This window comes from Manis pentadactyla, chromosome 12 (genome assembly GCF_030020395.1).
Source record: "Manis pentadactyla isolate mManPen7 chromosome 12, mManPen7.hap1, whole genome shotgun sequence".
NCBI lineage: Eukaryota > Metazoa > Chordata > Mammalia > Pholidota > Manidae > Manis > Manis pentadactyla.
Window position 1 is genome coordinate 87,949,389 of NC_080030.1, and position 13,524 is coordinate 87,962,912.

Consider the following 13,524-nt stretch of genomic DNA (forward strand, 5'->3'; position numbering starts at 1 on the left):
TTACGTTATTGTGGTCCCCAAAGGAGCAATTCTGTGGCTTCCTTATCTGTGGCCATACAACTTCTGCTTCATTATATCCTTGGGAACTACAATTCTACTACTGAATACTCTTTTCATTTGTATGCTTTGCCTAGATCAAGCCCAAACTGGCCTCTGTTTAACCTCTTGTGCAGCCTTCTGGGGAGTTTTTCTATTACATCTTCTACAGGACTGACTGATCCCATGTCCCCCCTTCAAATTTAGTCTTGTTCACAAACAGCCCCATTTCCTACAATAGCTCCTTATGTGGTTGTCTTGTTAGCAGAAAAAGGGAAACAGGAAGGGTGATCTGATTTGGTGGTGAATAAGATGAGTTCAAAATTGAGTCACTCAGAGGTTGAGTTGCCCTCCGAATGGAAATGTACCACAGCAGGAGTGGAGCCCAACTCATTCTGAAGATGGACATTGACAATTACCCTTATAGAGGGGCTTGATTTACTATAGGAGTGAGTGTAGAGAGGGCTGTAGTGGTGAGGAGAGGGGCAAGAACCACCAAAGAAGAAAAGTAAGTGAGCTGGGGGGAAGATGGGAAATAACGTTTAGTAAATATCTACCAGAGGCCAGGCACTGGGGGCTAGGCAAACACTACCACATTCCCGTCTCCCATTTCTGGGTGCCATTCTTCCTGCTTTACAGACAGAGGGAAAAAGACTCGGCTCCCTAGGTCGCTCGGTAACTTGTCTTAGGGCAAGAGAAGCCCAGAGGCTATATCTGTAATAACAGTGGGGCTGTGTGGCCCAAGGAGAGGCAGAAAGGCTTCCTGGAGGGATGGAGCAGAGGTTATCTAACCTAGACTTACTTGATTCCCAAATCCATGCTTTCTCTAGCCCCGCAAATTAGAATACATCTAGAAAGGAGTAGGAGGTCAGCAGAACTGCAGACCTACAAGAAGTCCAAGAGATGGGGCCTGGAAGAGGCAAAAAGTCAGACAGAATGGAGCCACTGTGACCCTGAAGGTGGGCTCTCTGCAGACCATGTGAATGGGAATGAGACCGGGTGGGGGATATGTGGGAAGGAACAAGAGGCTGTAAGCACTGATCATGTTTTTGAGAAGAGTGGCCAGGAAAGGAAGGAGGAAAATGCTTAGGGGTAGTGGGTTTGTGTGGGGGGCTTTACTTTTTTGTTCAGTTATAAGTTTTTTTGGAAGAGTAAGAAGGGTATGAGAAATTGATAGTATCCAAAAACAGGATTGTTTTCCTGACCAAAGGTCAGAATGGAATAATCACAGGCTCCTGGCAGAGGGTGAGGAGCGAGGAACTTATTTGGCAGGGTGCTCACCCAAGTGAGAAAGGCAGGTTTGAAACTGATATTTGAGGGAGAGGCAGGAAAAACCTTGACTGAAAAAGAGGAGCCAAATGCTTTGGAGACTGAGTATACAAGGAAATGGAAACACCGCCAGTGTTGCAGCCTGTAGGAAGCCTCTACAGGAAAGAGGAGGATTAAATCTCATAGCTCCGTATTCCTCTGTAATATGGCTATCACAGAGAATGGCCAAAATTCAAATAATTGCATTTGATAAATACAACATCTATTACTACTGAGTGTTTCCTAAGTGCAAGCTTACATGTATTACCTTTCTGCATGGCATGAAAAATGAAATGAAACTGAAGTTTCAGGGAAATTAAGTTAATTTACTCAATTCATACAAGTTTGCATAACGAGAAAGTTGCAGTCGAAACTCAAACCCAAGTTTGTCCATTTCCTGAACCATCAGCCCTACTGAGTCTTCAGGCTGGCAGAGATGACCTCAGGGAACATATCTGGATGGAAAAGATGAATATCAATAAGAATTCCTTTCTGAAAGACAGTAACCAACAGAAGCAGTAGAGAATGAACTTGGGATGTCTGGGAAGAGGTATACTGGAGTGGGGATTCATACCCTTGGGGACAGAGGTCGGGTGGTGAGTCACTGGACAGGAACTCATCATAGGAGAAGCTACAGGTTACATGTTCTTGGCCCTTGAACACTATGGATAGGGAAGATGTGGCTTTCCCAACATGGATCTCAAAGCTGGTCTAATAGAGGCAAGACAGAATAGTTTTTTCTACCATCTCCTAAGCAGTAAAAATCTCATGTACTAAAAAGCAGAGCTTCAGATTATTTCTTGAGTTTCTCAGTAGACAATACGATCTCCCGAAGAATACAGATGGCAGCAAAAGAAAATCCCATCTTGCACTGAATTCAGCTACTTAAAAAAGAACTAGTTGTGAAGTGGAAGAAAAGGAACTTTGGGGAAATGAGTTACTTCATATGAGCCAGGCAGATCATACATAAACCTGGACATTAAGAAAGCATATTAAAAAGCAGAGAAGATTTAGATCAGAGACTGTAAAGAGAGGATAGCTTGAGACCAAAAAGTTCACAAAAGCAAAGTTGTGAAGACACAACCACAATCAATAGGCAGAAATAAGTAGAATAAGGAGAAAATGGACATGCTGGCATATGTATTAGTAGTTTTTCAGTCACTCGGAAATGGCAGTTGTATAGTGGTCCAGTTATTGAAGATCAGAGATGGATTTCCAAGGGACACGCACCATGAGGGAGCTCTGGAACACAGGCAAGATTATGACATGATTCCTAGCTCTGAGTTGTATACAAAAGTGTCTCTCTCAGTACTTAAAACAGAGTAAGGACTCAAAAAGTGTTCAGATCAGCTTGGAGAAGAACCAAGTGAAATTCTATAAATCGATTTTATTGTGTTGAGTCTGATAAAAAGATATTTATTGTCAGTATTACAGTAGCCATCATTTATTAAGTGGATCCCACATGCTAGGCATTGTTTGAACTATTTTCCATGCATTTAATATTTACAATAACCCCAAGAACTAGGTGTTATTAATATCCATGTTTTATCCTCATATGAGGATAGAGAGTTGATTAACTTGTCCTGTAGAAGGTGGTCTACAGTCATTACTGTAAGTGAAAGTGTTACCTTCACCAAAGGCTGATTCTCTTTGTATGACATTCAGGAATCCTACTGGAAGGGATTTCATTATAGTGGTTTCTGTGTCTGTTACTGCATCATATGGATCCTGCTTTACTCATGGTGAGACACATATCCTGTTAGAAGAGAAATTCTGCTTCCCAGATTTGTTCTCATTCCTGAGTCAGTTGACTTTGATGCTGAGCTTCTATGCTGTAATTGTTCCTGGGGAGCTGAACAGTGCAGCTGAGGCACAGTGGACCTGGAGCAGGAAGACTTGGCATACAGGGCCTGCCCTAGAGCTTGGACAGGTCACCTGCCACCATGGAGACAGTCAGCAGCAAGCTTAGATCAGGACTTTGGTTCATGGTCAGTTCTGTCTCACAGATGGTGAATGACTGTGCAAGTTAATGTCAGCAACCCAACCCCACTGCTGTGGGCTGGACTGTATCCCCCCAATTCATATGTTGAAGCCTTAACCTCCAGTGTGACTATAATTGGAGTTTGGGCCTACAGGGAGGTCCTTAAGGTTAAATGAGGTCATAGGCGTGGAGCCTCATCCAATATAACTGATGTCTTTCTAAGAGGAGGAAGATAAATTAGAGATCTCTCTCTCCATACATGCACACATAAGAGGCCATGTGAAGACACAGTGAGAAGGCAGCCACGTACAAGCCCAGAAGAGAGGCAGGCCTCACTGATAACCAACTTGAATGGCACCTTGATCTTGGCCTTCCAGCCTCCTGAACAGTGAGAAGATAAATCTGTTGTTTGAACTATCCAGTCTCTGGTATTTTGTAATGGCAGCTCTAGATGATTAACAAACCTGCCAAGCCTGCTTTCCTACGAGGTGGGGATTAATGATAATACATACTCATAGCCCCTGTCTGCTCCTGTATTCTAAGAAAGGCCATGTAAAAAGCTGAGGTAGTGCCTTTAGCACAGTAAGAGCTTGATGATTTTCAGTTATGTTATTAATACTGAAATACAGTTCCTTCCCCAGTATCCTGGACATGACAGTCCTACTTCCCACACAGTAGTTATGGGGATGCAATGAGATGTGTTTCTTAAGTCTTCCTTCCCTGACAACAGTCCAACAGGAGACAGTGCACACACCCACCTGGGGACAGGGACGTGACAAGAAAGGTCTACTGGAATGATTTTTGGTCTCATGTTTTATCTTAAAAACACATATGCATCTTGCACTCTAATTCATATATAGTCATGTTTGCTTTAATTCATAAGATGTTTGCCATTATTTATCAGGTAGACAACTTATGATCTAGACAGATAACTTGGTCTTGTGCGCCTCACCCACATGACCACTTCATTCAAATTTTAAGAAGGCCTTTGCAAGTCACAAAGAACTGTCCTGATGTGAGGATTTAGTTATCATTTCTGAAAAATCAACATTGCAATTAATTAATTTGGGGGGAACCATAAGGTGTGTTTCATATTACTAATTAACTAACTGAACCAACCATGTTAGTGAGCTTCTACTATGTGCCAGTAGAGCAACCACACAGATCCCTTCCCAGCCTTCCATTAGCTGACAGTCAGGCAGGCAGGTGGACACCAAACACACAGTCCAATAACTAACTGTTAAGAGTTATGGCACATCATGACAAAAGCTGTGAAGGAAGAATGCTAGGAAAGCCTGCAGCAGCAAGGGAGATGGTAAGAGCCTTAGAACATTCTGAGTATGAACAGATTCCTGGGAAGTTCAGATTCCTAAGGAGAATGCTCTGGCGGCAGCCTCCTGAAGTGAGGTGTCAATTATTATGCTTTTAAAGCTCAGTTATTGTCACCCTTGGTTTGTCTAAGGAGGATATTGTTTCCACAAGTCTGGGAAGGCTAGGTATGAATTTTTATACTGGGGACCAGACAGGGTGATATTTGACAACTTTCAGGGAGGTGATGACTTGGGGACAGTGCTCTTTGCCTTAGATGTACGGTATGATGTTGGAGGTGGGAAAGTAGGCTTGAGGGACATTAGAGGTGCCTCCTTTCTCTTCCTGTTTTTCTTCCCTAGTGAGTGTGTATGCACTTTGCACACTTGTCCAGGAGTCACTTAACACATGAGAACTGCTTTACAGATCACAGTCTTAGTGCCCAAAGAGCCAAACAGAAGAAGCCCCATCCATATCCTGCCTGCCCTTTCAGGCCCTGAAAGGAGGAGGTGTTTGCAGTATTTTGTTGGGATTGGTGGAGGGGGGGGGACGTTGTCGCCAACACATTGGACTGGAAGCCAGGGGTTCCCTACAGAACTCCTGCCACCTGGCTTTGCCTGTACTAGGAGTGCAGGGAAGCTTATGCCAAATCCTGCTCATGTGCTCATCCCTGTCACCAGCCCTCCTGTAGCTTCCACATCCCCAGTCAGTGCGTGTTTCCTTCCTGGGGGCCTCAGCACAGCAGAGAGGCAGATGGAAGAAAGGTGTAAAATTAATGTAGGGAGGCGGAGGGACTTTCACAACATTTCGCAACAATGCTTCAGTATGTTGGCACAACGCTCTACAACTTACAAGTACATTCACACGTGCTATCTGTCTGGCTCTCAGAGGTGGGCGCTGATCCCCAGCCTTAGATTCTGCCTCCCATTTCTTTACAGACACATGTCCTTTGAGATGTCTAGGTCTTTTCTAGACCACGGTCCCAGAGGAAGAATGAATTCTTTCCTCATGTCAATTCCAATTTCTGCAAGCCCTCACCACTTCTGTGAAACTTCTATCAAACACATTTCTGAAAGAGTCGGGGCAGGAAGGGGCTGCAGAGACCATCTAATCCAACTTAGTCACTAGCACAAAGAAGAAAAGGGACTGAGCTAAGGCCCCACAGCCTGTCAGGAAACCAGCAAGGCTCAGACACCTGAAGGTAGACACGCACACGTACACTGCCCCCATTCTCCCAATGCCTTACATAACTGCAAACTTCGCCCTCCTGGGGCTTCTCACGGGTGCACAGTGGGTGTTTCCTAAGTCGGGGTGTTTAGGAGTGTAACCTGTCAACCTTATTTTACCCTACCTGAGGGGAATGGGGTGGGAGGAGCTCACCATTCTCAGGGATCCTGTAGGGGATTCTTTTACAAAATGAAGACTCTAGTATGAAAACGGGTTTTGCACACAGGAGGCGACTCAGTCCTGGGACTGAGGGACTGACACACACGCGGGCTGCCCTAGCAGGAGGCACCTGTAAACACAGCATCCGGCCTTCCAAACCCTGAGCGCAACCCCTCTGAATGCTGCTCAGCCCCCACCCCACTGCCACCTCTCCCCTCCACCTCCACCTCTCCAGACAGTTCTCCCAAGGTGGGCTGAGGTCTTAGACCTGTCTGTTTGCTAAACAGTAAGTTAAGAATCTTACTTCTTAACTTCCTGGGTGTTAAAATGCAATCTTATCTTTAAGATGGGATCCTTTCTGCCTTTTACTATATATTGCTTGTGGCTGGGCTTACTTGCTATATTAATTGCCCAGGTTATATATTACTTGATTAGGGGCTGGAGGAGGAAGAGCAGCATCTAGGCAAAGTTAAAGATAAACTGGGTCTTTTAGCAGGCTAAAGTAAATTTTACAATACCCTCACTTAATTGACACAATGAAGACATGGGCTAGGCTGAGGTATTTTCTTATCTGGGGGATGTTCAAACATTCCAGGCCAGGTTACTCCTGGCTTTTTAGTTTTAACTGATCTTCACGGAAGAATGCTTATACGACCAGTTTGATATTTTACTTTAGAGAATTAATATGACTCTGACTTTGCTGAATTGTTTAATACGGAGTTTTGGTAGGGGTCTTTTTCCAGAGGCCCCCACCCTACTCTCACTACACCCATGGTCCCTCTCTCAGAATCCCTGTGGCTAGTTATAAGTTAGTTACTCAGCTGCAGATTTCAAACCAAAATGACAGAAAGATATTAATTTCTAAATACAAGAAAATGCACTGTCAGTTCCCAGATCAAAGTAAAGAAACTTCATTACCAAATAAAAAATTACGAGAGATACCTAATGAAAAAGATTTTAATTTTAGAGGCGCTGCTTCCGGGCGGCCTCTCCCCCGCCGCGGGTCACACTTGAACTTCAGCCGGCCCGGCCCTCGCCGAAAAAACCCACACACGGCAAAACGCCCGCCGGCCTCCCCGTCTGCTCGGCCCCGGCCCGGGCGGCGGGAGCAGGTCGGCGGCGCGACCCCGAGCCGAGCGTACGCGCGCCACGGAGCGGAGCAGCCGCCCTCACCACCCGGGCCGGAAAGGAGGAGCGGCGGCTCCGGCTGGCCCCTCCCCCCTGCCAGGGCGAACTTCGGACGCCCGCCCTGGGCGCACCTGCTCCGCACCCTCCCTTCACGGGCGGCCCCTCCGGCGGAGCGCGTCAACTCCCGGCCCCGGCGGGGCCCCACGAGCCCACCACCCACGTCGGCCGCTTCCCGGCCCCGCGGGCCACGCGCTGCCCGCCGAGCCACCTGCACGGCCGCCCCCTCGTCCGGCTCCACCGCGCCCTCAGACGGAGGCAGGGGTCCCCGCGCCCCATCCGGGTTCCGCCGCGCCCCGCGGCCACGTACCTTCCAGCCCGCAGGGCTGTCGCTGTCGCCTTCACCCCTGAAGTAGGGCCCGCTCTGGAACCTCCACTGCAGAAATGCGACAGCGGGAGCCGCTTCTCGGCCGAGCTCTCTGAAGTCCGACCGGGGCAGCGGCTCCAAGTCCGGGTCGATCGCAGCCCTCCGCCCGCTGCGGGAGACCCGAGAAAGGCGAATGCGGCACCGGGAGCCCAGCGGGCGCGAGGCGGCGATCCGAGGCCGGGCACGAGGTCGGTGCCGCCCCCGCATGCGCGCCGGGAGGATGGCGCAGCCGAGCAGCGGCGCGGGTCCATCAACATCTGGTCTTCGCAGGGGCCGCTCCTGCCCGGGGCCAGCGGACCGAAGCACGGAGAGAGCAGCCGAAGCTGCCTCGCCCGCGGCGCTCGAGACGCTACTGACTTGAATACGGTGGTAGCGGAGCCTACAGCTACTACGCAGCCGCAGGACTTACGCCCCTGCGCCCAATGACTGCCCGCCCCCGACTGACGGCCCTTGCTACCAATGAGCGCGAGGCGCCGCGGCGCAGGCCCGCCTCCGACTGACGGACCTCACAGCCAATGAGCGCGCGGCGCAGCGGCGCTGGCAGCCAGATGTGTCTATTCCCTCCTGCTACCTTGGTCAACCCTCCCTTCCAGGACCCACCGAGACCTGGGGACCCCTGTGCATCAGTCACTCAGATGCCTCCTGCCAGGGGCTGCTATTTCCTTGTGCGGTTCCAGCCTTGCTCTAAATAACACCACACATGACCAGGCAGGGAGACAGGCCCTTCTACCGACCATGTGGTATGAACTCCATTAACATCTGCTCTGACCTGCGCTGATTCCATCGTTAGCCGTACATACATCTCAAAATCCCCCAAATGCCAAAAAGCAGTAATGGGTGTCTGCTATGCTTGTTTAGTGAGTCGTAAAATGAGCCAGTGGGACGATGTGTTTCTTCCCATCCAGTCCCCAGCTAAGTAATGGCCAGGAACTGGAAGAAGGGCAAGATGCACCAGACAGTAGCTCAAAGCGTTGGCTCTTCTAATCACAACTGATTAAAAGGCAAAAATATTTACATGCACATACTGTTTTCCATTACCTTAAAAAAATCTCAGTAATTACTTCTCCATCATCATTTTGGGAGAATGTTAACAACATTGATCTTTGATCCTTTAATTATGGTAAGCCCTGATAGGAGGATCCTAGGGGCTGGCTCCTCCCCACCTCCGCTCCTCTACTCAGACCGGCCTGCCTACCTCACCTGTGTCCGGCTTCCCTCTGCGGTCCCCAGTCCCCAAGGCCGTTCCAGCTCAGCAGGGATCCCCTGACCTGAACTCCTTTCATGTCTTATATTTTAGCAAATGCTGACTTTTTGTGAAAGAGAAATTTGAGAAGAAAACACACCCGTAATTCTTTTACTGTACAAATTCTTGCTCCCATTTGCTCACATCCACTACCATTTTCATTACTAATGTGGACGTTTTACATGGTCTTTCCCTAGTGCACATATCAAATTGTTTTTACATCTACTTGGCACTATTTTCTCAAGATCTAGGTCTCTGAAAACGACCACTGTATGAACTGCATCATATCCCAGCACCCTTGGAGCCATCGTTCACCTTCCATCCCGCAGGTGCAGACATGCTTCTTCTCCCCCCATGTGAGCACTCACAGGTAAAGCCACCAGGGTCTCCAGGAACGCGAGCCTACCTCTTGTTGTTGTTACGAAGCTTTCCTTTGTTTCTACGGTTGATTTCCTCATGGGGTCCATGGGGATGAATAGCTTTGTGGGTCTTGATTCCCAGTGAGGCCATACAGATCTGCCATGACACCTGTGGCACCTGGGTGGGTTTCCCAAGGACAGAGCTGGACGGAGCCAGGTGACAGGCTCACAACAGGTGACTCGCAGGGCTCTGTGTCAGATGGGGTCCCCTCCCCTGTGCATGGCCAGGCCCTGGGGACTGACTTCTAATAGGCGGGTGACAGGACAATGGCTCTTCCTGGGACATTCCATGTCTCTCTCCCACCCTCCGCTGCTCCGGAGGCACTGCAGCTCCTTTGTCAGGCTGTGTGACACACAGCAAGTCTCAGAGTGCTGGCACCGGCCACTAGCCTCTCTGCCCCAGGCCTCTGACCATGCAGCCCACTGAGAATCTACCATCTGGGGCCCGATGCATGTCCCTGTTCCTCATGGCCCATGACTTCCTAGTTCTCTGTGTCCCAGACTCAGGGCAGGCAAGGCTCCTCAAAGGCCTTCCAGGATGGCTGCTTAGTGAGCTCAGGGTCAGGGAACCAGATGCAAGGCCATCGTGAGCCCCAGAGGATTAGTCCCAGGGGCCGACAGTGCTGCCAAGGGCGGCCAGGAGCTGGTGGGTCTGGGGTGTGTGGGCAGGTTTGACCCCAGTGGGGCACTGGCTGTCCTGCTGCTGTGCCCCTCCCATATGCTTTCCAAGGGCCCAGAAACTTGGCTCTGCCTGGAGCCACACGATAGCTTTGAGACCTAGTAGGGGGAAGAGAACAGGTGCTTGGTGGAGACAGCCCTTTCCAGAGCCGTACCCCCACTGACCTGGGACCCGCACAGGTGGTTCTGAGCCAGGCAGGCAGAGCCCTGCAGTTCTGTCCTCTCAGTTACTCATCTCCGTGCAGCGGCTCCAGGTGGGGGCTGACGCCCAGCCTCATGCGGTGGGAGGAGCCGGGGTCTGGCTGGGGACTCCAGACCCATCCAGAGAAGTCCTGTTCCTCCGGGCCTGGGGACATGGCATGTACATACATATATGAGTTCACATGTACACACACACATATGCACAGAAGAGACTCCCAGGTGTGTCCCTCATCCCTCAGCTCTCCCCCCACAGGGCTCGTCCTAGCTTCTTTGTGCAGGGGTCATGTCTAGGTTCTGAGCTCTCCGAGTATGCTCCAGAAGGCACCTTAAGGAGCTGGGGCACCCAACAGGGCAGTCCTGTTCCTTCCCCCTGCCATCAGGCTCTCTGCAGCCAGGTCTCCCTTCTGGGCCTGCATTTCAGAAGGACCAGTGCCCACTCTTTTGAGACCTCTCTCCATGTGTGACCTTGGCATGTGCCTGCCCTGGCTTGCCTTAGTTTACCCACTGGTGCAGTGAGCAGGTGAATCAGAGCATCGCCAGGGGCCACTGTAGCCTTGCTGGTGGAGGACTTAATGCCGCATTGCCCCAGTCCTGGCCAGTTCTCCCCGCATCCTGCAGTTTTCTGACAGTGGGGGGCATGTAGCACTTGAAGTGTTCTCACCTCCTGCTATTTTTGCAAGAGGCCTGAACACAGTTGTTAAAAATAGAAATAATGAGGGAAAACAGCCACTTCTGACCTTGAGTCATGAGGCAAGGACAGGATCCCAGTATCCTCTCTGGCTCCAGAGGATAAATGATCATCGCACTGTGTCTGTCCTTAGCTAATTTGTCCTTGGCCCAGAGAGAAGTTTCTGCATTTTTTTTTAGAAAGCTGGAAGTTTCTCAGAGCCTAACAGTTTCACCTGCTCTATTCTGTGTGTTCTCTGCCTGGAATGCCATGGGGAACCTGTTCCCTCTGCTCTGGGGCATTGCCAGAAGCCAGCATGGTCTGGCAGACCTGGATGTGCTGGGGTGATGCCCCTGCTCCTTCAGTTGTGTTTGCCCCCCTGTAAAAGGACCCAGGAGGCAGGGCCTTCAGCACCCTCCGGGAGACTGTGTCAGAGGAGCTGCCAGGGCAGGGTACATGGTGTTCCAGGCCCCCATCCTCTGGCTACTGTGTGTACAGTGTCTCTTGAAGATGCAGAAGTCTGCAACTAAAAAGCCCTTACCATCTGCCCCAGTGGCTCCTCCTGGATCCAGGAGGATTCAGGTGTTGGTGTCTCTTTTAACTTCCCACACACACACACTGCCACTCCCTGCCCTGTGCTGTCGCTCTTCTGATCAAGAGGAACCCCAAGCGCCCAGGACCCTCAGAGTGTGGAGGAGGTCATCAGAGAGGCTGGCACCCACCTCCAAGGCACCCAGAAGTGAGGGTGACACTGCCTCCCCTGGCCTTGGGTTCATGGTCTGCACTGATATCAGCTTCAATTTTTAAGTTCCAGGTTGAGCACACAACGGTGCCTTCTGTCTTCAGAGCTCTAACTCCGGAGAGACTCAGGAGGAGACAGACTAAGACTATCCTGGAAGTTACAGGGAATGCATGCACAGCTGGGCAGCAAGAGGTATGTCCCTGGTCCACAGGGGTGCCTGGCCCATGTTAGCACCCCAGTGTGTTTAGAGAGGGGGCAGGTTAGCCTTTTGTCCTTTATAGTTTACTTCCAAGGCAGGTTTTGGATCCATGACAGGAGCTACCTAAACAGTGGCTTCTGCCCATCTGCTGTGTCTGCTGGGACATGGACATGGATGTCAGCCTGCTGTCATACCTGCCTTGCATTTGTGTCCATTCACAGTTCTCAGTGTAGTTCCTGCTGGTGCAAAGAGTTGGTGTGGAGCTGTACATATATGTGAGTACACAAACAAGTGCATGCACATATATGTGAACACACATGCACACGTGTGTGACATACATGTGTGCGCACCTACCTATCTCCTGTGTGTGCACACAGGCACATGCTCAGGTGTGGAAAGGCATGTGCAGGTGTGTGTGTACATCTGCCCAGCCACTCAGTAACGCTCTGCCCTAATTCCCTGGGGCCTTGCAGTTGACAGCTGGCTGGTAAGCCCTGGTGAGTCCGTCCTTGGCTGGCTCGTCCTGCTGATGTGACAGAGTAGCTCTTATACTAGATGAGTAGGAGCTGAACTGCCTACTGGGGATTCCCAGGGTTTCTTCTGGTCCACCAGGAAGATGACAGCAATGAGACAACCTCATACAACAGTGATGCCTAACAATTACATAATCTTTCATGTCATTCAAAATAATGTAAAAATAGTAGCGCAGAAGATTAAAGGGCTAGCCCAAAGTCACACAGCAACTCAGCAATACAGCTGCTCCCAGGAAGCCTGCCCTCACTGCACAATTTTACTGGCCAGCTTTCAGAAAACTTGTGACTCCGACAGAGGCCCAGGGAAACACACCTTGTGCCAGTGAATTCCTCCATGTTCCAGGAAATGATGCACAGCCGTAGGCTCAGCGGCTTCCCAGGTAGGGTGTGGCATGCACCCCCAGAGCCCAAGGGTGGGTGACCTGGCTGCCAGTGGGCTCGAGGGATAAGGGGAGGTTAGAGGGCCCAGGGGTCTTGCTTTGAAACCAGCATCAGCCACTCAAGATGGACAGGAAGTTGGTGCCAGGTGGGTTCAGAGGAAGACAAAAGCCTGCAGTCCTTGTGGGGCTGAGAGTCTGTGACGTGACCCCAGTGAAAACTGCTTTGTGCTTTGTGCCCGGCCAACCCTCCTGTCTGACTCCACAACCACCACCAAAACAGCACATCGAGAGCACACACGACCACACGTGCCTGGGCCCAGCCAGCCTCATGGGCAGAGCCTCTGTCTCCACTGGGCTCTCTGGGAGGGCCGCTCCCTGAGGGCTCACAGGCAGACGTGGTCCAGGGGAGGGTGGGCCTGAGTGGCCTCCAGCAGCATGGGCTGGGTACTCCCGGGAGTGTCCAGGGCCTGACACTGTCACCACGTTAGCTCCTGCCTCTCCTCCTCAGGACAGGGAGGCCCCACCTGAGGCCCTACGGCTGCTAGACACCCCTGCTATGCTGCCTTCACTGGTTTCCTCACTTTCAAAACCTCTCCACTTCCAGAGCACAGCCCAGTCACCCTGCACGGGCTCCTCTAAAGTGGCCATGCCTCCCATGGGCAGGAACCCTGTTCTGAGCACCTTTGGGCATGCCACACTTCACACACACGCTCTCCAGGCCTGCTTAGCTGTCATTTCCTCCTGTGCCCAGAAGAGGAAACTGAAGCTTTGTGCCACAGAGCTGGGCTGTAGGGTCTGGGGTCCCCTTACTGCCCAGGACTCCAGGTAGCCTCAGAGAAACGCCAAGATTGGCTGTCCCACAGGCCACGCACCTGTTCCCTCCATCCATCC

The 13,524-nt window shown here is 50.8% G+C and overlaps 1 protein-coding gene across 2 annotated transcripts in view; it reads right to left on the minus strand.

The window, feature by feature from the left end:
- The window catches only part of LOC118909543 (uncharacterized), a 196,156-nt gene extending 187,020 nt beyond the window's left edge, over window positions 1–9,136 (minus strand). Inside the window, exon 1 of one of the 2 annotated variants that reach the window (XM_057489387.1) lies at window positions 7,515–9,135. In XM_057489387.1, coding sequence (XP_057345370.1) covers window positions 7,515–7,828 — 314 coding nt within the window. In that variant the 5' untranslated portion in view covers window positions 7,829–9,135. Of the gene's footprint in view, window positions 1–7,514 lie in introns of both variants that reach the window. The other variant, XM_057489388.1, reaches the window with a different exon arrangement.
- Window positions 9,137–13,524: the final 4,388 nt, after the last annotated feature.